This window comes from Pseudophryne corroboree, chromosome 6, assembly GCF_028390025.1.
Source record: "Pseudophryne corroboree isolate aPseCor3 chromosome 6, aPseCor3.hap2, whole genome shotgun sequence".
Lineage (NCBI taxonomy): Eukaryota > Metazoa > Chordata > Amphibia > Anura > Myobatrachidae > Pseudophryne > Pseudophryne corroboree.
The window spans coordinates 767443174-767468302 of record NC_086449.1 but is presented as its reverse complement, the minus strand read 5'-3'; the positions used below and the strand labels follow the sequence as shown (position 1 = coordinate 767468302).

Sequence of the window (25129 nt, the reverse complement as noted above, 5' to 3'; positions counted from 1 at the left end):
CGCGAGAAGTTGAAACCCGGGCGTTGCCCGTTCCACGCGATCACGTGTCCTCTGATCACATGGTCTGGTGACGTCACCTGGCACGCTAACCTCGTAGTACTTAGCTGAAGGCGGGGATTATTCGTTCTCTCCTTCTTCGTCAGAGCAGACTGTTCGTGGTTGTCTCTACGCGGCGGTGGCTGTTGTTGCTGCGTGTGTGAGCGGGAACAGGTAAGGTGTGTGTTACTGCGCTGTCGATCCCATCCCGGGGCCGCGGCTTCTTTTCTGCTGCGATCTCTGTAATGGAGGCTACGGCGTACTACGGCCTGCTGCCGCCCCCACTGTGTCGTACACTGGTCCTCAGTGCGAGTGCTGGAAGGCGGAGTTGGGCCCTGTATAGATCTCCGGCATGTTAGCCTGTATCTTAAAGAAACTTCGCATAATGGAACATCGGGTATAGGGTGTGCGAGTAGCGGAGGTGCAGTCACATTGTTGCGCATATTTATACGTCGAGTATCTAGTTCCCTGCACACATTGTGATCGCAGTTATGGCCGACTTGCACGCTTCCCTGGCCCAGCCCCGCCATGTGCGCCATGTTTCTGCACGGTGCCTATTGTGCTTTAAGGGTCCATGTTTCAGAAGAGATTATCCCTCTGCTTGGACTAGTTGCCCCTCTGTTCCATGCTGAGGGTAATCTTGTTCACATCTTGTTTTTTCCCGCACAAATATATTGTTTAGGTTCCATTGAATACTGACATTTTGTAGGGCTGCTTATTACTGAGGATCCTACTTTGTGCTGGTTTCTAGCTGCTACATTCTGTCTCTGGGTTCCACGTTTGCCTTCGGCCTTGTCATTTTGTTTCAACCTTCATGAATTGATTTTAAATATAGCTTCAGATAAAATTTCTGTGGAGAGTTTATAACCTGGGTGATCTATTTAATACAGGTTGAGTATCCATTCAAAATCATACATTTTTGGGTCCCACTACTGAGATAATTATCTGTAGCTGTAACTTTCTCGTTAGGGGACACAAATGTGGGAATTTGGGTAACCTGTATTATTGGACTCCTAGCATTCATGAAAACAATTCTGCATTACTATTTATCCAAATGTTTAACTCTTCATATGTTTAAAAAAAAAAGAGACCTGGTGCTATATCAAATATAATTAAGATATACTTCTACTCCTGCTCGTCCAATACCAAACTTTTTATCATTAAATTAGCAGCAGGAAAACTGACTTGGGGTTTAGTGTTTCTGATGTATACACATGGGGTCTATTCACGAAGCAGAGAAAAGCCCTGTTTTGCGGTAAACAGGGCTTTTCTCTGCTTACCGCAATTCACAGAGCTGGTTACCGTGGAGAAGTCTCTGACTTCTCCAGCGGTACCCCCGCTCTGTGCCTGAATCGCATCACCATACCTTTGTATGGTGAGTGCGATTCATGAAGGTGCGGAAAGCTCTGCTTTCCGCTTCTCCATGGAGTTCAGGTTCGCCATCTGAGGACGGCGTAACCTGAACTGCGGTGCGGAGACATCAGGGAAGCTCAATGCTTCCCTGATCGCTGCTCGGCACCTCGTGCTGGCTCCGCCCCCCGACCTCCCAGCAACCACTGCGGCCTGCCGGGAGGTCACTGAGCTGCGCATGCGCAAAGGGATCGTCGCTGGACTCCGCGCATCGCAGGGAGGGACCGCCGGAGAAGACGTCACCGCGGGAGCCCCAGACACCGCAGCGCATCGACGGAAGGGTAAGTATACATGAATTGCTACTTATCACGGCTATACATCGCATCGAAGCGATGCGATGTATAGTGATAAGTAGCAATTCTGATTTCATTTTCTACATGAATAGACCCTCTGGTGATTCAGGTGTTTGATTTGACTTGTAAACCCCAAGTGAGTTTTCCTGCTGCTAATTTAATGATAAAAGTTAGGTATTGGACGAGTAGGAGTAGAAGTATATCTTAATTATATTTGATATAGCACCAGGTCTTTTTTTTTTTTTTTTTTTTTTTTTTTTTACATATGAAGAGTGAAACAACATTTGGATGAAGAGTAGTAATGCAGAATTATTGTTTAAATGAATGCTAAGAGTCCAATAATACAGATTGAATCCCCAGGTGTATACATCAGAAACACTACAACAATCTCCCTGCGCTATAGTATAAAATATATGGCTGAAAATTATATATATATATATATCTCCAAATGCGGAAAAAAGGCACTCCAGAGGTGTAATGAAATCAGCCTCTGGAGTGCCTTTTTTCCGCATTTGGATTTACATGTATTTACTGGACTATGGCACCGGGGCTAGCTGTTGGATACACGAATGAGTGCCGGCTGATTTGTATGTGTGTGTGTATATATATATATATATATATATATATATATATATATATATATATATATATATATATATATATATATATATATATATATATATATATATATATATATATATATTCTATCCCTTATCCAAAATGTTTGGGACCAGAGGTATTTTGGATATCGGATTTTTCCGTATTTTGGAATAATTGCATACCATAATGAGATCTCAAGGTGATGGGACCTAAATCTAAGCACAGAATGCATTTATGTTACATATACACCTTATACACACAGCCTGTAGGTAATTTTAGCCAATATTTTTTATAACTTTGTGCATTAAACAAAGTGTGTCTACATTCACACAATTCATTTGTTTCATATACACCTTATACACACAGCCTGAAGGTCATTTAATACAATATTTTTAATAACTTTGTGTATTAAACAAAGTTTGTGGACATTGGGGTCAATTCTATTCGGCAACTAAAGAATAGCGCCGGGAATTAGCTCCCGACGCTATTCAATTCTGCTACTAGTTGCCCGCAATTGTCGGGAATTCTTCTCTCATCCCCGGGGGATGAGAGAAGAAACCCGACAAAAGTGCTGCCTCGCGGCCGGCGCGAGGCTGATTCTGTCGGGAATCAGCCTCGCGCCGGGTAGTTAAGTCGGAGAATGCCCGTTCTCCCGACAAAACTACCTGTTAAGTCGGCGAGAACGGGACATCGCCGACTTAACTTTAGCTGAATTGAATAGCGTCGGGAGCTAATTCCCGGCGCTATTCTTTAGTTGCCGAATAGAATTGACCCCATTGAGCCATCAAAAACAAAGGTTTCACTATGTCACTCTCTCAAAAAAGTCTGTATTTGGATATGGGATGCTCAACCTGTGTATATGTATATCTATCTATCTCTATCATTTTTTTGTATGTTTTCTTGTTTATACTTGACTGGTCATAAATAATAAAACATCACATACAACACATTTAGTAACACTATAGAGGTGGATCCAAAAGAATTATGTACACAAATATGATAAGTCAGTCTCTGGACTATAATTTTACTTGTATATTCCATATACTTATTATGATTTAGCATATCACCATACATGTATTTGATTCCAGGATAGATACTTTACCTCACAGTTCCTTGATAACTTGCCACGATGTAGCAGTATACTGAACTGCTCCACTCCGGCTTCCACAGAAGTTCAGCAAGGGAGCGTCCTGATAACATAAGAGGTTCTCTCTGGCTGCTGGATTTGGCACTTGGCTAGCTCCTGGTAATTGCGTTGTTTTCATCCTCATAGTGCTGAGAGTCCCGTCCTCCGTGTGCTGCATGCACCAATGTGTGGTGTCTCACCTTGTGGCTCCTGGTGGGCTAATGGTCAACAAGATAAAGCACCTGCAACAGGGGTTAAACGCTTCAGAAAGTATTGGACCCCTGTATTGTCACCATTGTTATCATCTTGTCGACCATTAGCCCACCAGGAGCTGCGAGGAGAGAGTCCGCACATTTGTGTATGCAGCACACCGAGGACGGGACTCTCAGCGCTCTGACGACGGGAACAACGCAATTACCAGGCGCTAGCCAAGTGCCAAATCCACCAGCCAGTCGTCTGCCTCTTAAGTTATCGGGACTCTCCCTCGCTGAACTTCTGTGTGGAGCAGTTCAGTAGACAGCTACATCGTATCGCTAGTGGCAAGTCATCAAGAACTGATGTAGAGTTTTCTGGAATCAAATGTGTGTATGGTGATATGCTAAATTCATAATAAGTATATGGAATATAGAAGTAAATTATAGTCCAGAGACTGACTTTTATCATGGATTTTGTGCATATAATTCATACGTTACTAAACGTGGTGTTTTTTTTTTTTTTTTTTTTTTTTTTTTTTTTTTTTTTTTGACCGGTCAAGTAAAAACAAGAATTATTTTTTTTATTTTTTTTTTTAAATCTATATGATATACATTTTTGGATTTTCAGCCATATCGTATACTTTGTACTATAACGCAGGGGGATTGTTCTAGAGTCACTCTTCATATGTATTGTATAAATTCACAAAGAATTGCTTGCTGGAACTGCATTTCAGTGTCCTCCATATGCCTGGGACAAATTGAGGTCACTATTTACTAAGTTTGTTTAAAGGTTAAATGCGATGTAGATCTGTCCAGGAGCTCATTACACCCAGTAGGTGCTGGAACACTATTTTAGGACTCCTTCTTTTTTTTTTTTTCTTTTTTTTTCTTTTTTTGTTCTCTCTAAAGGTGGGTACACACTGGCCGATATATCGGCCGTTCTCTTGAATGGACGATATATCGCAGGTCCGTCGGCCACTCTGTACGGGCGATATGTCTGTCAGACATATCGTGTCGGCCTGCAGCACAGCAGACTGCCAATATATCTACTGATATATCGGCGCGTCGGTGTGTGTATGGCCGGTTGCCCGACCGCCCGTACACGTGCTGCGGCAGCCAGAGGTAATAGACCGCTTAACTGGGTGGGCCCGTGTACACGCCCACCCAGTTCATGATGCCAGTCCCCGACGGATCGGGCAGTGTGTATGCTCAACACTGCCTGATCCGTCCATATCTATCAGTTTGTACCCACCTTAAGTCTCCTCTTCACACTGCTCTTCACTTTGAGGCAAAGGTAACTAATAGGCCCTGCACGCTGGCTGACATCGGTCAAAGATATGAACGATCTCATTCATAAATGAACGAGATACCGTTCATATCTTTGAGTGTGGAGGCTCCAGCGATGAACGATGCGCGGCCCTGTGCTCATTCATCGCTGGTATCCCCCCCCCTGTCAGCTGTACATGCAGGCCAATATGGACAATCTCGTCCATATTTGCCTGCACTTCAATGCAGCCGGGTGACTGGGAGAGAAGTTTCTTCATTGCCCCTCCGCCGCCGGGTCGGCCGTATCTGCCGTCGGTCAATGTGTAGGGCCCATTACGGTCTGTCACCTCGTGTGTGTGTGTAACTTCCAGGGCTCTTTGGAAGCACCCATTCATGCCAAAGATCCACCAAATTAGGACCACAGTAAATCTTTCCACAAGCCCCTGAGTTTGCTCTCGGTACAGCAGTTGTGTCCCTATAGGCAATGTATGGGTACCTATCGTGTTAGGATTTGCCACACCCCCTAACTTGCATGGCCGTGTGCGCCAATGTGCCCCCGAACTCCAGCCTCATCCTAGGGGGAACACTAGTTGACCAGAGGTCAGGATGATGTAATTAGATATGGGCAGTATGGATGGTGTAATGGTTGGCATTACTGCCTGACAGCACAGAGGTCATGAGTTCGATTCCCACCATGGCCTTAACTTTGTGGAGTTTGTATATTCTCCCCATACTTGCGTGGGTTTCCTCCCACAATCCAGAAAAATACTGGTAGGTTAATTGGCTTCTGATAAAATTAACCCTAGTGTGTAAATGTGCTAGGGAATTTAGATTGTAAGCTCCACTGGGGCAGGGACTGATTATAGCCAAATAGTCTCTGTAAAGCGCTACAGAAAAAAATGTGCGCGCTATATAAATGGAAATAAGTATTTGTTTAGTTTATGTGGGTGGTTCTGGACCTAATAAGCTTGCCTGAACATGTGAGTTTTCAGGGAATATTTGGAAAGTAGAGGAGTCTTGTTGTGCATGGGAGGACATTCCACAGAGTAGATGCAGCCTGAAGGAACTCCTGCGATTGTGAATGGGGGCGAATAATGCGTGTGGATGAGATGCAGAGAGGTCAAGTTGGGATATATTTTAAGATAAGCAAAGAGATGTATGTTGGTGTAGTTTGGTTGATAGCCAGTAAAGTGGATCAGCAGCAGATGAACATCTAGTGAGGAAGATTAGCCTCGCTGCTGCATTCAAGATGGATTGTAGTGGTGAGTTTTTAAGTTTTAAATGTTTTCTTTGTGTGACTATAGTTTGCTCCTTTTTAGGAAAATTCAATTGCTTTTGCTCCCTACAGTGATCGTACTGAGCCAAAAAGAGTAGGTCCTAAGGACCCCTCATTTAAAAAAAAAAATGATGTCCTATCAGACTTTTCCTGCGTCCCATCAGAATGAAAGGGGGGAGAAACGGAACAGAGGGGGAGGGGGGAGACGGAGTGGGGAAATGGATAGCAAGGTCACAGGGACAGAGGGGGGAGTCAGATGGGGAGGGTGTGGAAGTCTGAGAGTGGAGATGGCTAGAGGGGGGCAGAGTGAGTGAGGGAGTGACCGAGAGAGAGGCTGAGCAGCACTTTCCACTTGTACTACAATAGTATTGTTTTTCCTGCCTGGCATCAGTAGTACTTACAAGCAGGGGCTGCTACTGTCCATGGAGATGGCTTCTGCATCCCTCCCATGAACTTTTGGAGCCGGTGACGATCAGCTAGGTGTCCGTGTCAACAGCAATAGAGGAAGAAACTTGGAATAGTTAAACAAGTCGGGCACATGCAGCATTTGAGTCTGGGGTGGAGGTGCTGAGAGGGGAGAGCACCTCCGGCCGAGAGACGGGACCCGAATCACTCACTGCAGTGGCCGTCTTAATTCACAGGGCTCTGGACAGGTGCAGCGCTGGTGGCGACATTAGTCAGTGTAATGCTGGCAGCTCGGGTACCTGAACCAGCCCCCACCGCGGGAACAGTTAGCCCCCCTTGCCACTGCTGATTTTTAACAGCTAATAGCAAAATCTACATCAACACCCGGAGCTGGCCGCGGGATCACGGAGTACCCAGCCCCACCCCCCTGCCGCGGAACACTGGCAGCACTCAGACCCCAACACCCCCCTCCAGACTCGGGTTATCCGCTGTCACCAAAGCGAGTAGAGCTGCGCCATCAACTCCGGACTGGCAAGGCTCCACCTATTTTTAAAGCCTGAGCCGGGCCACAGAACGATCAATCTGGCAGGCTAGGGATTGGATGCAGCGGAGTGCGTCCCACGTACCCGTCCATGTTTGAAATGCGAGTCCCCTGTCATCAAAGCGGAGTAAAATACGCGTTTTTGCAAAACCTGCCCTATCTTCCAGCACTTTAGACCGGGTGGTATTCAGTTACTCGATCCCTATCGGCAAAACAATAGGACGCCCATTGCTTTTTGAGTTTTGTCCAATTGGACAATGTTTAGAGATGTGAAGCCACTAAATGTGTAAACTGTTGGGCGCGCTGCCAACAAGGTGTGAACAAAGCCAGACTTCGCAAAATTTCTGCTAGTCACCCCAGGAGAATGTAAACAGACATATTGGGGTCGATTCAATTCGACAACAGATAAATAGCGCCGGGAATTAGCTCCCGACTCTGTTCAACTCGTCTAGTTACCTGCAATTGTCGTAAATTCTTCTCTCAACCCTGGGGGGGGGGAGGCGCAGTTGGCGCAAGGCTGATTCTGTCAGGAATCTGCATCGCCATGGGTAGTTAAGTTGGAGAATGCCCGTTCTCCTGACAAAACTACCTGTTAAGTCAGCGTGAACAGACATTCGCCGACTTAACTTTAGCTGAATTGAATAGTGTCGGGAGCTAATTCCTGGGGCTATTCATCTGTTGCTGAATTGAATCGACCCCATTGGGTGCACTTAGGGGTCGATTCTATTCGGCAACTAATGAATAGCGCCGGGAATTAGCTCCCGACGCTATTCAATTCAGCAACTAATTACCTGCAATTGTCGGGAATTCTTCTCTCATCCCCGGGGGATGAGAAGAGAAACCCGACAAAAGTGCTGCCTCGTGCCGGGGAGTTAAGTCTTCTCCCGACAAAACTACCTGTTTTGTCGGCGAGAACGGGCCATCGCCGACGTAACTAGTTGCTGAATTGAATAGCGTCGGGAGCTAATTCCCGGCGCTATTCATTAGTTGCCGAATAGAATCAACCCTTTAGTGTGCTTTTGAAGTAGATGTCTTATTTCACACTTCCTTTCACTGTCATGACTAGCTGCCACATCTGTGCCCTCTTGTTTGGTAGATTTGTATGCTTTATGCCTTTTTTTTTTTTTTTTTTTTTTTTTTTACGCTGGATTGTTTGCTGATGTATCTAGGGGTAACCATTCCGATTAGTAGCACTTAGGGGTCAATTCTATTTGGCAACTAAAGAATAGCGCCGGGAATTAGCTCCCGACGCTATTCAATTCAGCTAAAGTTAAGTCGGCGATGTCCCGTTCTCGCCGACTTAACAGGTAGTTTTGTCAGGAGAACGGGCATTCTCCAACTTAACTACCCGGCGCGAGGCTGATACCCGTCAGAATCAGCCTCGCGCCGGCCGCGAGGCAGCACTTTTGTCGGGTTTATTCTCTCATCCCCCGGGGATGAGAGAAGAATTCCCGACAATTGCGGGCAACTAGTAGCAGAATTGAATAGCGTCAGGAGCTAATTCCCGGCGCTATTCTTTAGTTGCCGAATAGAATTGACCCCATAGTGTGATGAGATGTGAGTGGTATTTCTGCATTCTACTGCGTAGTTGAGTGTTGTCATAAACCATCCTGTGGATGTCTTACTGCTATTATTGGGGTCGATTTAATTCACTGACTTGAATAGCACCAGGAGTTGGCTCCCGTCGCTATTCAATTCAGCTCAAGTTAAGTCTGCGAAGGCCTGTTCTCCTGGGCATAACAGGTTGAATTGACGGGAGAGCGGGCATTCTCTGACTTAAATCCCTGCCGCAATGCTGATTCCTGACAATCAGCCTCGCGGCAGTACCTTTGTCAGATTTCTTCTCATCCCCCGAGGGTGAGAGAAGAATTCCCGACAATTGAGGAGCACTTGTCTCTGTATTGAATAGCGCCGGGAGCTAATTCCCGGCGCTATTTAATGGTCAGTAAATTGAATCGACCCCATTGGGGTTGATTCAGTTCGGCAACTTATGAATAGTGCCGGGAATTGGCTCCCGACGCTATTCAATTCAGCTGCTAGTGACCCGCAATTGTCAGGAATTCTTCTTTCATCCCCGGGGGATGAGAGAAGAAACCCGACAAGTGCTGCCTCGCGGCCGGCGCTAGGCTGATTCTGTCTGTTAAGTCGGAGAATGCCCATTCTCCTGACAATTCAACCTGTTTAGTCGGCGAGAACGGGACATCGCTGACTTAACTGGAGCTGAATTGAATAACGTCGGGAGCTAATTCCCGGCGCTATTCATAAGTTGCCGAATTGAATCGACCCCATTGAATTCTATAATGAAGAGAGCAGATGACTTTGTATGGGCTAGTGGAAACCGATCCCCTTGAATATTACATATACCACTTCTCCTATTCTCTCTTGCCCTGAAAAAACCACTTCCACATACAATGTATCCCTTACTTCTGCTCTTGACTCTGTTGCTCCACCAACCACTATTCACCCTCGCAAATTAACACCAACCCTGGCACACCAAATGCACCAGATATCTGCAAAAAAGCTCTCATACTGCCGAGCGACACTGAAGGAAATCACGATCTAAGGCAGACTTCCTCCATTTCAAACTTATGCGCTCATCCTTCAGTGCTGCCCTTTCTCTTGCTAAACAGTCATACTTCAAGAACCTCCTCTCCTCCCAGTCTTCCAACCCCCGGCGTCTCTTTGCCACTCAACTCACTCCTCTGCCCACCTCCACCTCATCTCCCTTCCCCACACTGCTCTTGACTTTGCCACTTCTTCACATCCAAAATTGGCTCCATACGTCAGGACATCACACCAGACCATCGGTAACCAGCCTTCTCCCATCCCTTACCAACTCTCCCCTCGCACCAACTCTGACATCTTTCTCCCATGCATCTGGAGAGGAAGTCATGGCCCTCATTCATTCCTGTCCCCTCACCACCTCCCCACTTGACCCTATCCCCTCCCGCCTCCTCCGCTACCTCTCTCCTTCTGCTTGTTCCCATCTTTCCCACCATCTCAATTTCTCCCTCTCATCATGCACTGCCCCCTCTGCCTTCAAGCATGCACTCATCTCTCCTATTTAAAACAAAAACCTACCCTTGATCCAAACACTCCAACTACCGACCCATCTCTCCTCCCTTTTGCCTCCAAACTCCTTGAGTGTATTTTCTACAACCGCCTTACTTCCTTTCTTTCCTCACACTCACTGCTTTACCCATTCCAGTCTGGCTTCCGTCCTCTCCACTCCACTGAAACTGCCCTTACAAAAGTATGCAATAACCTCCATGCTGCTAAATCTAAGGTACACTACTCTCTACTTATTCTACTGATCTCTCTGCTGCTTTTGACACTGTGGACCATCCTCCTACTGCAAATCCTTCACGCCATTGGTCTGCGTGACACTGCCCTCTCTTGGCTGTCTTCCTACCTTTTCTGACCGTTCATTCTCTGTCTCCTCTCATGACTCCACCTCCCCCTCGCTTCCACTAACTGTAGGGGTACCCCAAGGTTCTGTCCTCGGTCCTCTTCTCTTTTCTCTATACGTCCTCACTAGGTAAGCTCATTAGTTCTTTTGGTTTCCAATATCGTCTCTATGCTGATGACACTCAAATCTTTCCTCTCCAGAGCTCTCCCCTGCTCTCCTCACTCGTATCTCCAACTGTCTCTCTGCTACCTCTTCCTGGATGTCCCAGCGCTTTCTTAAACATAACATGTCTAAGACCTAGCTGATCATCTTCCCTCCCTCCCGCATAACCTCACCTCCTACAATCTCATTATCTATTGATGGCACTAATATCTCCTCTAGCCCCCAAGTGTGCTGTCTTGGAGTAATCCTTGACTCATCCCTCTCCTTCAAACCACACATTCAGCACTTCTCACAAACCTGCCGTTTTCATCTAAAAAATATTTCCAGGATCAGACCCTTTCTGACCCAGGATGCTACTAAGACTCTTATCCACTCACTGGTCATCTCCAGACTGGACTACTGTAATCTCCTGACTGGCATTCCTGACAAATGCCTCTCTCCACTCCAATCTATCCTCAATGCTGCTGCCTGGCTCGTCTTCCTCACCAAACGCACTACGTCCACCTCTCCTCTTACTAGACCTTCACTGGCTCCCCTTTCAGAATCCATTTCAAGCTTTTCACACTTGCTTACAAAGCCCTCACCCACTCCTCTCCCATCTACATCTCTGACCTTATCTCCCTTTACACTTCCACCCGTCTTAGCTCTGCTAATGCACACTGGGGTCGATTCTATTCGGCAACTAATGAATAGCGCCGGGAATTAGCTCCCGACGCTATTCAATTCAGCAACTAGTTACCTGCAATTGTCGGGAATTCTTCTCTCATCCCCGGGGGATGAGAAGAGAAACCCGACAAAAGTGCTGCCTCGCGGCCGGCGCGAGGCTGATTCTGTCGGGAATCAGCCTCTCGCCGGGGAGTTAAGTCGGAGAATGCCCGTTCTCCCGACAAAACTACCTGTTTTGTCGGCGAGAACGGGCCATCGCCGACGTAACTAGTTGCTGAATTGAATAGCGTCGGGAGCTAATTCCCGGCGCTATTCATTAGTTGCCGAATAGAATCGACCCCACTGACTCTCCTGCCTACGGATTACTTCCTCCCACTCCTACCTCCAGGATTTCTCTAACGTCCTAGTGGATGCTGGGGACTCTGTAAGGATCATGGGGATAGACGGGCTCTGCAGGAGACATGGGCACTTTAAGAAAGAATTTAGGTTCTGGTGTGCACTGGCTCCTCCCTCTATGCTCCTCCAGACCTCAGTTTGATACTGTGCCCAGACAAGCTGGGTGCTTTTCAGTGAGCTCTCCTGAGTTTGCTGAGAGAAAGTATTTTGTTAGGTTTTTTATTTTCAGGGAGCTCTGCTGGAAACAGACTCCCTGCTTCGTGGGACGGAAGGGAGAGAAGCAGCCCTACTCTCTGAAGCTAGGTCCTGCTTCTTAGGCTACTGGACACCATTTGCTCCAGAGGGATCGGTACGCAGGATCTCACCCTCAGTCTGGTCCCAGAGCCACGCCGCCGCCCCCCTCGCAGAGCTGGAAGACAGAAGCTGGGTGGGTATGAGAAGCAAAGAAGACTTCACAGGCGGCAGAAGACTCCGTGCAGGGTCCCAACCCGTGCCTGACCCCATGGCGCAGAGGCCGTCAGGGTCTCAGAAGCGCCCACTATCCCAAATTTACGCAGATACCGACATGGATTCTGACTCCAATGTCTATTACGATGATGCAAAGATACAGCCAAAATTGTCTAAATCCATCAGTTATGTGATTATAGCAATTAAGGATGTATTGCACATCACAGAGTAAACCTTAGTCCCTGACAAGAGGGTGCATATGTATGGGGAAAAGAAGCCGGAGGTAACCTTTCCCCCCTCACACGAACTAAATGAGTTATGTGAAAATGCTTGGGATTCTCCAGATAAAAAAACTGCAGATTTCCAAAAGGATTCTTATGGCGTATCCTTTCCTGCCAACGGACAGGTTACACTGGGAATCCTCCCCTAGGGTGGACAAAGCTTTAACACACTTATCCAAGAAGGTAGCCCTGCCGTCACAGGATACGGCTACCCTCAAAGATACTGCGGATTGCAAACAGGAGGTTACCCGGAAGTCCATTTATACACATTCAGGTACCTTACTGAGGCCGGCGATCGCGTCGGCCTGGGTGTGTAGTGCTGTAGCAGCATGGACGGGTACCTTATCTGAGGAAATTGATACCTTAGACATGGATACTATATTGTTGACCCTGGGGCATATTGAAGACGCTGTCCTATATATGAGAGATGCTCAAATAGACATTAGTCTACTGGGTTCTAGAATTAATGCTATGTCGATATCTGCCAGAAGGGTCCTGTGGACTCTGCAATGGACAGGTGATGCCGACTCAAAAAGGCATATGGAGGTTTTACCTTACAAGGGTGAGGAATTGTTTGGGGAGGGTCTCTTGGACCTGGTCTCCACAGCTACAGCTGTGGAGACCATATATTTCCTCACAGCCTAAGAGCACCGTATTATCAAATGCAGTCCTTTCGATCACAAAGAAACAAAGTCCGAGGTGCGTCCTTTCTTGCCAGGGGCACAGGAAAGAAGCTGCACAACACAGCTAGTTCCCAGGAACAGAAGTCCTCCCCGGCCTCTACAAAATCCACGGCATGACGCTGGGGCTCCACAGGCGGAGCTAGGCCTGGTGGGGGCATGTCTTCGAAATTTCAGCCACAAGTGAGTTCACACTCAGTTGGATCCCTGGGCAATAGAAATTGTCTCAGGGATACAAGCTGGAATTCGAAGAGATGCCCCCTCACTGATACCTCAAATCGGCCCTACCAGCTTCCCCCCACTAGAGGGAGATAGTGTTAACTGCAATTCACAAATTGTATCAACAGGTGGTGGTCAAGGTTCCCCTTCAACAGGGAAGGGGTTATTCGACCATGTTTGTAGTCCCGAAATTCAGTAGTTCGGTCAGACCCATACTGAATTTAAAATCCCTGAACATATACCTGAAAAGGTTCAAGTTCAAGATGGAATTGCTGAGTGCGGTCATCGCAAGCCTGGAAGGGGGGGATTTTATGGTGTCTCTGGACATAAAGGATGCATACCTCCATGTCCCCATTTATCCACCTCATCAGGCGTACCTCAATTTGTGGTACAGGATTGTCATTACCAATTTTAGACGTTGCCGTTTGGTCTCTCCACAGCAGAGGTTATTTACCAAGGTAATGGCGGAAATGATGGTACTCCTGCAGAAGCAAGGGGTCACCTTTATCCCGTACTTGGACGATCTCCTCATAAAAGCGAGATCAAGAGAGCAGTTGCTGAACAGCGTAGCACTTTCTCTGGAAGTATTACGGCAGCACGGCTGGATTCTAAATAGTCCAAAGTCGCAGCTGGTTCCTACGACTCGTCTGCCTTTCCTGGGCATGATTCTGGACACAGACCAGAAAAGGGTTTATCTCCCGATAGAGAGAGCTCAGGAACTTATGACACTGGTCAGGAACCTATTAAAACCAAAACATGTGTCGGTGCATCACTGCACTCAAGTCCTGCGAAAGATGGTGGCATCATACGTGGCCATTCCCTTCGGCAGGTTCCATGCGAGGACCTTTCAATGGGACTTACTAGACAAGTGGTCCGGATCACATCTTCAGATGCATCTGTTAACCACCCTATCCCCCAGGGCCAGGGTGTCACTCCTGTGGTAGCTGCAGAGTGCTCACCTTCTCGAGGGCCGCAGATTCGGCATTCAGGACTGGGTCCTGGTGACCACTGACGCAAGCCTCCGAGGTTGGGGAGCAATCGCACAGGGAAGAAATTTCCAAGGTCTGTGGTCAAGTCAAGAGACTTGCCTTCACATCAACATCCTGGAACTAAGGGCCATATACAACGCCCTACGTCAAGCTGAGAACCTGCTTCGCGACCAACCGGTTCTGATTCAGTCAGACATCACCGCAGTGGCTCATGTAAACCGACAAGGTGGCACAAGGAGTAGAGTAGAGTGGCGATGGCGGAAGCCACCAGAATTCTTCGCTGAGCGGAGAATCACATAAGCGCACTGTTCATCCCGGGAGTTGACAACTGGGAAGAAGACTTCCTCAGCAGACACGACCTCCACCTGGGAGAGTGGGGACTTCATCAGGAAGTCTTCGCACAGATTACAAGTCGGTGGGAACTGCCACAGGTGGACTTGATGGCATCCCACCTCAACAAAAAGCTACAGAGGTATTGCGCCAGGTCAAGAGACCCTCAGGCGGTAGCTGTGGACGCCCTGGTGACACCATGGGTGTTCCAATAGGTCTATGCGTTTCCTCCTCTTCCTCTCATACCCAAGGTGCTGAGGATAATAAGAAAAAGGAGAGAGCAATCCTCATTGTTCCAGATTGGCCACGAAGGACTTGGTATCCAGATCTGCAAGAAATGCTCAGAGGACCCGTGGCCTCTTCCTCTAAGACAGGACCTGTTGCAACAGGGGCCTTGTCTGTTCCAAGACTTACCGCAGCTGCGTTTGACGGCATGAGGGTTGAACGCCGGATCCTAGCAGAGAAGGGCATTCCGGATGAGGTCATGCCTAAGCTAATAAAGGCTAGGAAGGACGTGACAGCTCAACCTTCTCACCGTATATGGCGAAAATGTTTCTTGGTGTGAGTACAGGAATGCTCCTACGGAGGAATTCCAGCTGGGCCGTTTCCTTCACTTCCTACAGTCCAGAGTGAATTTGGGCCTGAAATTGGGTTCCAGTAAGGTCCAGATTTCGGCCCTATCCATTTTCTTTCAAAAGGAGTTGGCTTCTCTACCTGAATTTCAGACGTTTGTAAAGGGAGTGCTGCATATTCAGCCTCCTTTTGTGCCTCCAGTAGCACCGTAGGATCTTAACGTGGTAAGTTTCCTGAAATCCCACTGGTTTGAACCACTTAAAACTGTGGAGTTGAAATATCTCACATGGAAGGTGGTCATGCTATTGGCCTTAGCTTCGGCTAGGCGTGTCAGAGTTGGCGGCTTTGTCACATAAAAGCCCCTATCTGGTTTTCCATATGGATAGAGCAGAATTGCGGACCCGTCCACAATTTCTGCCAAAAGTGGTTTCATCTTTTCATATAAACCAACCTATTGTGGTGCCTGTGGCTACTCGTGACTTGGAGCATTCCGAGTTGCTTGATGTCGTCAGGGCTTTGAAGGTTTATGTAGCCAGAACGGCTAGGGTCAGGAAAACAGTCGTTGTTTTATCCTGTATGCATCCAACAAGCTTGGTGCTCCTGCTTCAAAGCAAACTATTGCTCGCTGGATCTGTAACACGATTCAGCAGGCTCATTCTGCGGCTGGATTGCTGCTGACAAAATCCGTTAAGGCCCATTCCACTAGGAAGGTGGGCTCTTCTTGGGTGGCTGCCCGAGGGGTCTCGGCATTACAGCTTTGCCGAGCAGCTACTTGGTCAGGTTCGAACACTTTTGCTAAGTTCTACAAGTTTGATACCCTGGCTGAGGAGGACCTTGTGTTTGCTCATTCGGTGCTGCAGAGTCATCCGCACTCCCACCCATTTGGGAGCTTTGGTATAATCCCCATGGTCCTTACGGAGTCCCCAGCATCCACTAGGACGTTAGAGAAAATAAGATTTTACTTGTAAATCTATTTCTCGTAGTCCGTAGTGGATGCTGGGCGCCCGTCCCAAGTGCGGACTACTTCTGCAATACTTGTATATAGTAATTGCTTCATTAAGGGTTAAGTTATGGTTGCATCAGGGTTTGACCTGATGCTATTTGTCATACTGTTAACTGGTTTTTATCACATGTTATACGGTGTGATTGGTATGAATCTTGCCCTGGATTACCAAAATCCTTTCCTTGTACTGTCAGCTCTTCTGGGCACAGTTTCTCTAACTGAGGTCTGGAGGAAGGGCGTAGAGGGAGGAGCCAGTGCACACCAGAACCTAAATTCTTAAAGTGCCCATGTCTCCTGCGGAGCCTGTCTATCCCCATGGTCCTTACGGAGTCCCCAGCATCCACTACGGACTACGAGAAATAGATTTACCGGTAAGTAAAATCTTATTTTTTCACATGCTGCACCACTTCTCTGGAATTCCCTGTCTCTCCACCTCTTTACAAAACTTCAAACAGGCTCTCAAGACCCACTTCACCAAACCCAGCCAGATCTCACCCTAAACCTCTGTTCCACGCTCTCTATGTACCCCATCTGTCTACCCCTCCCCTTTAGAATGTAGGCTCTCACGAGCAGGGCCCTCTTCCCTCATGTGCTTATCCTTTTCTTACTTTAATATTCAACTGCACCAAATCCAGCAGTCTCCTGCCACCTGATACTTATTCCAGTGTCATCTGCTGATGTAGCTATGTTTATTTACCCTGTACATGTCCTATAATGTTAACTGTAAGTTGCTGTTTTCCTGCTTGATTATTTGTTTATGTACTCTGTAATTGGGTGCTGTGGAACCCTTGTGGCGCCATATAAATAAAGGAGGATAATACCCTTAAACTATATATTCTAAAGGCTTGTTTTTGTTAGAATGCTATTTGACTTGCATATATCTTGTGCAAATTCTGTTTTATCTTTTCAGGTACTTGAACGAACAGGTTATTGGACGGTTCTCAGTCAGATCCTTAGTTTCCAGCCTCACGGGCTCCTTATTATTTTTGGATTCAGACACAATCTTTTTTTCGGTAACATTTCACTCACTATAAAACCTGCTTTGCTGTGTCCGTTATATAACTGGTCCATTTGGGCAGCTCCCAGATCAAATCCTATTATCGCTGGTTTTTCTCCCATCATCCACTTGGGGACACTGGAGCATTACACTGTGCATTTGGAGTGATGGAGGACACTGGTACTTTAAGAATTAAAGTCTGAACTGGCTCCTCTGCCGCCATACCCCAGTATGCCTAGTGAGCTCAGTTTGGTTAAAGTGCCCTTCAGAGCCGGTGTCTTTCCTTCAGGGTGCTGTGCATCCTGTTCATTTTGATTTTTACGTTCTTCTTTTCCTGGGGCAGACTCCCTGCTACCGGAGTCCGCCTGCTACGTGGGTGACCTCCAGGGGACCTGCCATAGGGTTGTGTCCCGGTGTTTCTAGCGCAACCCATGCATTGGAGGTTAAGTAGCAGTAAGTAGGACCCGTTTTTGGATGAATCGCCAAAGCCGTGGTTAACCTCTGTCCAGGACATGGTGGGTGCCATAACGCTGGGACCAGGGGATGGGGCCAGCAACAGCTGCTACAGCCTGCTTCACCACTTTGGAGAATAAGTTACAGCAGCCCAGTCCTCTTTCTGAGCATGCAACTGCATGCAGGTAGAAGCTGCCAATAGCACCCGCATCAGCGGGAGCAGCCATTTTACACTGCTGCAATGGGACTCTCTACAGTGCAAACGGTAGTCACCTTTTGTAGTGCTCTGCTGCTTCAGGACTCAGGCTTGTATATACATTCCACAGCTATTAATTGCTATGTATTAAGGGTGGCTGCATGTGTGCTCTTTCGGTGTTTGGCAGTAGTATTGAACCTGACAACACTCTGTATAACATAGTTGTTTGGTAGTGGCAATCAGTCCCTGCCAACCATCTGTATATATCTGTACGTGTCTGAGAGTTACTGTATAAAAACTGCTGCTGGGTGACTGCAACTAGACCATTGAGGTCTTGGGTGCACTGACCACCACGGCCCTGCTGGTGTGAAATGTTATGGCCATTTATTTGCCTCCTCAGTTCTGAGACATTTTGTCGCACAACAGAATGCAGTAGCAACAGTTCCAAAGTCTGTGCAGCCAGATACTGAATCCAGGCAGAGGAGAACTATGTAGGTAGAGCATCACTGTTGCCTAGGACCGTTTCATGGGCCTGCCTGTGAATATATGGTTATACATTATCATGACCATGAGAATTTCTCTGCTGCAATTGCAGCCTGGCATCTGATATGTCAGGGTTGCTCTCCTCCTTTATTTGGCGTTGTTGTGTCTATTCCTGTGCGGATGGTACACCCTCAGTCTGTAATATGCTTCGAACCCTCTCTTTGGGGCTCTGCTAGAATGGGTGAGAAGTTTAAAGGATCCCTCACTTTCCCTCTAGGTCAGGAAGAATGAATCTAGAAGGGAATGCCGTTAAATTACCGGCTGTTGGGATCCTGGCGGTTAGGATACCAACGCCTGAATCCTGACAGCCTGGAAAATACTGGCGGTCGGGAACCTGGTCCCTGCCACCATTTGAGTGGGAATATAGTGTTGCGAGTGGAAACACTGCGCTGGCTGTCAGGTACCCGGCATCTGTCTCCTGACTACTGGGTTCCCATATCGATCCCATCTAGAACAGGTACTCGGACCCTAATGCTGATCTGGTATTCTACCTCATTTCACTAGGAATTAATCTTCCTTTTAAGTATGGGTGGCAGCAAAAGATTAGTTGCCATTTTTCTTAGGAAACTTCCATGCTAAACAGCTGTCAGTGCAACCTCTGGAGCTCCAGGTCCATTTTATCAGGTTTGCACCCATCAGAGTGGAAGCAGTCTTAAGATAGAAATAAAGGGTAAGAGTGTTTTTGTTGGTGCATGTAAGTATAATTAAAATAGAACATTTATTACATTAATTTAAAAGCATCAAACCACAAAATGAAGACAAAAAAAATTAAGACTCCACCACCACTGCCAATACTTAGCATAATACTCCAGTGTTCCCCTATGGAGTCCGATAAATGCATTTTTGTTACCAGTAAAATTCTGTGTTCACCTTCTATGAATTACCTGATGATGGACGGGTTCCAGTCTGAAGATCGACACTGTCTAGGTCGGCAGGGTTTCTAGGTTGACCTTGCCCGAAGCTCGCGAGCCATGCGAGGGGACACAGCACTAATTGGGGTTCCCGGTCACTCTAGAAAGGAAATGACACAAAAAAACCCCCCACCATGTCTACCTTTTGACATGTCGACCTTCCAACCCTGTCAGCCTAGTGACTATTGACCTATAGTGGACGCCCTAAATATTGTCGACCTAGACACTGTCGATCTAATGATCCACACCCTGATGGACACCTCTTATAAATGCTAAGTTGTGTAAATTTGAAATGCACACTACCTCTTAAAGTAGAACGAAAAAATAAATAAAAAATTGGCTATAAGCAAACTCCATTTTAATGTTACATGTCATGTTTAGCATTCCAGTAAATCTTGTCTTTGCCTTCCATCTTCCACTCTGATTATTATCTAGTCAACAACTCTTCAGTTACTAAAAAGTTTGGGGAACTGTTGTAACTTTTTTTATTTTTTTTGTCAGTGGTATCCCAACTTGTTTGACTAAAATCACTTGTTTTTCTACAGAATTGTTTGTTTTTTCTGATTTAAAGAAAATCTTTACAGTTAACACAAGTGTGTATATATACGTGTTGTGGGAATTTTATTTATTTTTTATTGGTGTTTTTTTCCCGAACCAGAGTCTAGTACTACAGTGTCCAAGTCGTTTTCACATCCACACTTAAGCCGAGATTTAAGAGATGACTTCCCGACACGACTCTTCAGGAATGGGTCTTCTCTCAGCCAATTCGTCCTTAAACCTACCATCCAGTCTTGGACGGATGAACCCAGGTTCCACCTCTAAGTTTAGTCATCAAGGCTCTCATGGCATGCGGTCTCCCAACTCTTCTCAAGGCTTGCCGCCTATATTTGGCCATGGTAACAGACCTGCTTCCCCTTCATCTCCTCGGCAGAGGATAAACCCTGATGAGACCAGTGAGGTTTTGGCCAGCTTTGGTCTTTCCTCCAGGGATTTGGTTGAATTGAGTCGCTACCCTGCGGAAAAGATCACTCCTAAAAATTTGCCGCAGATCATTCTGGATATTAAAAGGAAGAGGTCAGAAGATATGGCGCTAAAAAATTTGAGAGAGGGGCCTTCTCGCGAGCCATTGAGAGTTTCTAGTGATGACACAAGACCCTTCAGAAGAGATCATTTTAATGATCGCTCACCAGGTCTTGACAAGGTGGTTGACTTTGGCCGTGGGAGCCGTTCTGAAGATGCTGACTATCGCGATAGACTCGTGTTTGAGGGCCGGTTAAGAGAACGGGAGAGGCTTAGAGAAGAGCGTTTCCGATATGATGCGTCTTATCATAAAGTTGATGACTATAAACGCATGGGCTTCAGCCGGTCGCAAGAAAGATCTATGCATGAGAAGATCAGAGGAATGCCTTCCAATAGAAATATTGATGATTTCCATGGAGTGCCACCCAAAGGCTTTCCTTATCTCTGTTCTCTCTGTGATATAGAAATTATTTCGCATCAGGTGAGTTATTCCTAGCTCCATTTATCTGTTTGAATTCTCAAGTCTCATGATTGTATTTCACAAAACACTTAAAGTGGTTATTTCTGCCTTTTTAAGAAAATCAAATTACTAATTTTCTTCAGTCAAGCTTTGGTGTGTACAAAAAAATGATACTTTTTCACATACTTTATCATCTGCCAGGTAACGGTTCTTTGTCACAAACCTCTATCCCCAGACTTCCTTTCATGTCTCTCCTTCTGACTCCCAAATAATGCAGTTATTTTTTATACTTCAGAAACCTTTTATGTACAGGCATTTCATACAGGCCTTCATGCTGCAGTCATGTTGCTAATGAGATGTTGAGATTTTGGAAGCAAGCTTTGAACTAGGATATACAGAATCTTTAAATACATGTAAACAATCCTGTACGGATTGCAATCTGACTAAATTTATACTGTTGCATAGCCAGTACTTTCTAAACAATGCAAGGCTAGGTAAATCCAAGGTACCACATGGCGAAGATACTTAAAACGAACCCTTTTTATTTTCTCCCAGTTCCTGGGTACATCTCTACACCTTTAATATGCCTCTTAAAATCAATTGACTGCTTATCCAACATCGCTCTAGCTTTATCCACTTAGGTGACCCACTTACTGGAAACTATCCAATCTAATTTGTATAGAAGGTTCAAGTCTAAGAGCTAAACCAACCCAGATAGAGCGCATGGTTTTTTTTTTTTTTTAACTAAAGCTAAAGAAATATAAGACCCTGCAGGAGCCAAATAATGATGGCTGCTTTTAGGAATGGTGTGTTTCAGATATTAATAGCTTCAGATGGGTCACACTTTCTTGGGTGGTTTTTTTTTTTTTTTTTTTCTTCTTTTTATGGAAACTTTGACTGGTAATTAACAGTTTTACTTTGAAACCAGTTTTCAACATATTCTGAGATCTGATATTCGCCCCTACCGGTCTGCTCGTTTAGGCAGAAGTGGAACACCATCATAGCTGGTTGCCTGTGGGGTGTTTTTTTTTTTTGTTTTTTGTTTTTTTTAATCAAGGGGGGGGGGGGGTGGATAGAGACTGTTCCCTTTTTGATATAAGCTATTTTGAAGCCTTCACGCTATGACTTAACCATGGTTGCTTTCCTTGATCAGGCAGTGCGATTCATCTTGGAATGTGTTTTAGCCTAGCAAAGTGCAATGTTTGACCTATGGCAGAAACACAACAAGGCTTATTACCTGTAATAGTTTCTCAAGGGAAGTCTGCCATGAATAGGTTTGGAGGCCTGGACTTTTGGCCCCTGGCTTACTTGTTGAACAGTGTACCCATGAGTGACATGTATATGTTCAGTGATCTGTGATGCTAATTTTTTCTGTTCTTGCAGAATTGGGATGACCATGTTCAGGGTCGGGCACATTGTAGACAACGCCTCCAGCTGCTTGAAATGTATGTTGAGTTTTTTTGCATGCTTTAATATATCCAATTTCAAAATGTATTAAGTTGGTTTATATGGATGCAAGCACTCCAAGTTGGGGGGGCTGTTATCCATGCAGTGTGCTGCAGCTATGGCCTGCTGGGTATACTGCAACAGAAGTGTAGAGAACTGCTGCTCCCTGAGTAGCTGCAGTCTGGAAGTACAGAGTGCTACTCGACTCCCAAAGTAATGGGAAACAACAAGAAAACAGTGTACCCCTGTGTTCCCCTTAAAAGATCCTAAGTAAATTAGGAATGCAGTAAGTAGGATTAAGTCTATGGATCAAACCTAAGATATTTGTTTGTAAAACCAATGTAATGTCCATGTAGGACTGATGGGTAATTAGTCCTGTGTTGCAGATTGTGGGGGGGGAAACTGAAGTCAACCAACCGATGTGGCATGAAAGATTGAGTCCATCCATGTGAATCGATCAGTCACTGGTGGGAGTAGCTTTCTCGTATCCAATCCTCCCAAGCGATTCTTAAAAAATGCGTAGGTAGTCCTCTGCTGAATGGTGGTTAAACATCTGGTATCTCTCAAAGGCAAATAGAGAACTAACAACTGCAACACAGGACTAATTACCCATCATTCCTACATGGACATTACGTTTGTTTTATAAAATAATTATTTCTTACAGTTGAGCCATGGATTTACTCTTACTTACTGCATTCCTAATTTACTTAGGATCTTTTAAGGGGAACATAGGGGTGGCGCAGTAGTCTGTTGTACCCTTTCTTGTAGCTGTGTATACTAGTCCCTTACAGTAGTGACAACAAAAACTTGTAACAGTGGACGTGATGTCTGTGCAGAGTTGCAAATCATGCACTAAAAAGTCTAAGTATGAGAATATAGTTCAATGGTAGCCAACCCTGGTCCTCGAGAGCTACCAACAGGTCGCGTTTTCCAGCTCACCTAGCAGGTGCACAGGTGTAGTCATTACTCAGGCACATTTTAAACTTTTTCTCTGACGTCCTAGTGGATGCTGGGAACTCCGTAAGGACCATGGGGAATAGACTGCTCCGCAGGAGACTGGGCACATCTAAAGAGAGATTTAGGACTATATGGTGTGCACTGGCTCCTCCCCCTATGACCTTCCTCCAAGCCTCAGATTTCTGTGCCTGGCTGAGCTGGATGCACACTAGGGGCTCTCCTGAGCTCCTAGAAGAAAGTATAATTTAGGTTTTTTATTTTACAGTGAGACCTGCTGGTAACAGGCTCACTGCACCGAGGGACTAAGGGGAGAAGAAGCAAACCTACCTAAGTGGTGGTAGCTTGGGCTTCTTAGGCTACTGGACACCATTAGCTCCAGAGGGATCGCACACAGGACCCGACCTCGTCGTCCGTTCCCGGAGCCGCGCCGCCGTCCCCTGTACAGAGCCAGAAGCAAGAAGGTCCAGAAAATCGGCGGCTGAAGACTTCGGTCTTCCCCAAGGTAGCGCACAGCACTGCAGCTGTGCGCCATTGCTCCTCATGCACACCACACACTGCGGTCACTGATGAGTGCAGGGCGCTGGGGGGGGCGCCCTGAGCAGCAATAAATAACACCTTGGCTGGCAAACTGACACCATATATAGCCCCAGAGGCTATATAGGTGTATATTAACCCCTGCCAGAAATTTAAATAGCGGGAGAAAGCCCGCTGAAAAAGGGGCGGAGCCATCTCCCTCAGCACACTGGCGCCATTTTCCCTCACAGCTCCGCTGGAAGGATCGCTCCCTGGCTCTCCCCTGCAGTCCTGCACTACAGAAAGGGTAAAAAAAGAGAGGGGGGGGCACAAATTTAGGCGCAGTATACATACATACATGCAGCTATAAGGGGAAAACACTCTCTATAGGTGATATCCCTGTGGTATATAGCTCTCTGGTGTGTGCTGGCATACTCTCCCTCTGTCTCCCCAAAGGGCTTTGTGGGGTCCTGTCCTCTGTCAGAACATTCCCTGTGTGTGTGCTGTCGGTACCGCTGTGTCGACATGTATGATGAGGAAAATGATGTGGAGGCAGAGAAAATGCCTGTAAGTGTGTTGTCACCCCCTGAGGGGTCGACACCTGTGTGGAAGGAATTACATGAGTGTCAGCTCCTTACATAAAAGGTTTGACGACATAGGACAGCCGGCTACTCAGCTTGTGACTGTTCCAGCGTCTCAAATGTCATCAGGGGCTTTAAAACGCCCGCTACCTCAGATGGCAGACACAGATGTCGACATGGATACTGACTCCAGTGTCGACGACGATGAGACTAGTGTACCCTCCAATAGGTCCACCCGTTACATGATTGAGGCAATAAAATGTATTACACTTCTGATAGTACCCCAGGTACCACAAAAAAGGGTATTATGTTCGGTGAGAACTACCAGTAGTTTTTCCTGCATCTGAGGAATTAAATGAGGTGTGTGAGGAAGCCTGGACTTCCCCGATAAGAAATTGATAATTTCTAAACGGTTGTTGGCAGCGTACCCTTTCCCGCCAGAGGATAGGTCACGTTGGGAAACATCCCCTAGGGTAGATAAAGCGCTTACACGTTTATCAAAACAGGTGGCACTACAGTCTCCAGATACGGCCGCCCTAAAGGATCCTGCTGATAGAAAGCAGGAAGCTACCCTAAAAGCTATATATACACACACGGGCATTATATTGCGACCAGCGATTGCATCAGCATGGATGTGCAGTGCTGCTGCTGCGTGGTCAGATTCCCTGTCGGATAATATTGATACCCTGGATAGGGACAATATTTTGCTGACAGAACATATAAAAGACGCTGTCTTATAGATGCGTGATG

General features: G+C 46.4%; 1 protein-coding gene across 4 annotated transcripts in view; it reads left to right on the top strand.

Annotated features, from left to right (window-relative positions):
* Window positions 1-70: 70 nt before the first annotated feature.
* Window positions 71-25129, top strand: part of LOC134933423 (matrin-3-like) — a 117356-nt gene continuing 92297 nt past the window's right edge. For 2 of the 4 annotated variants that reach the window (XM_063928625.1, XM_063928622.1), the window contains exons 1-4: window positions 71-210; window positions 17213-17315; window positions 20061-20903; window positions 22266-22327. In XM_063928625.1, coding sequence (XP_063784695.1) covers window positions 20121-20903; window positions 22266-22327 — 845 coding nt within the window. In that variant the 5' untranslated portion in view covers window positions 71-210; window positions 17213-17315; window positions 20061-20120. Of the gene's footprint in view, window positions 216-17212; window positions 17316-20060; window positions 20904-22265; window positions 22328-25129 lie in introns of all 4 variants that reach the window. The other 2 variants (XM_063928623.1, XM_063928624.1) reach the window with 2 other exon arrangements.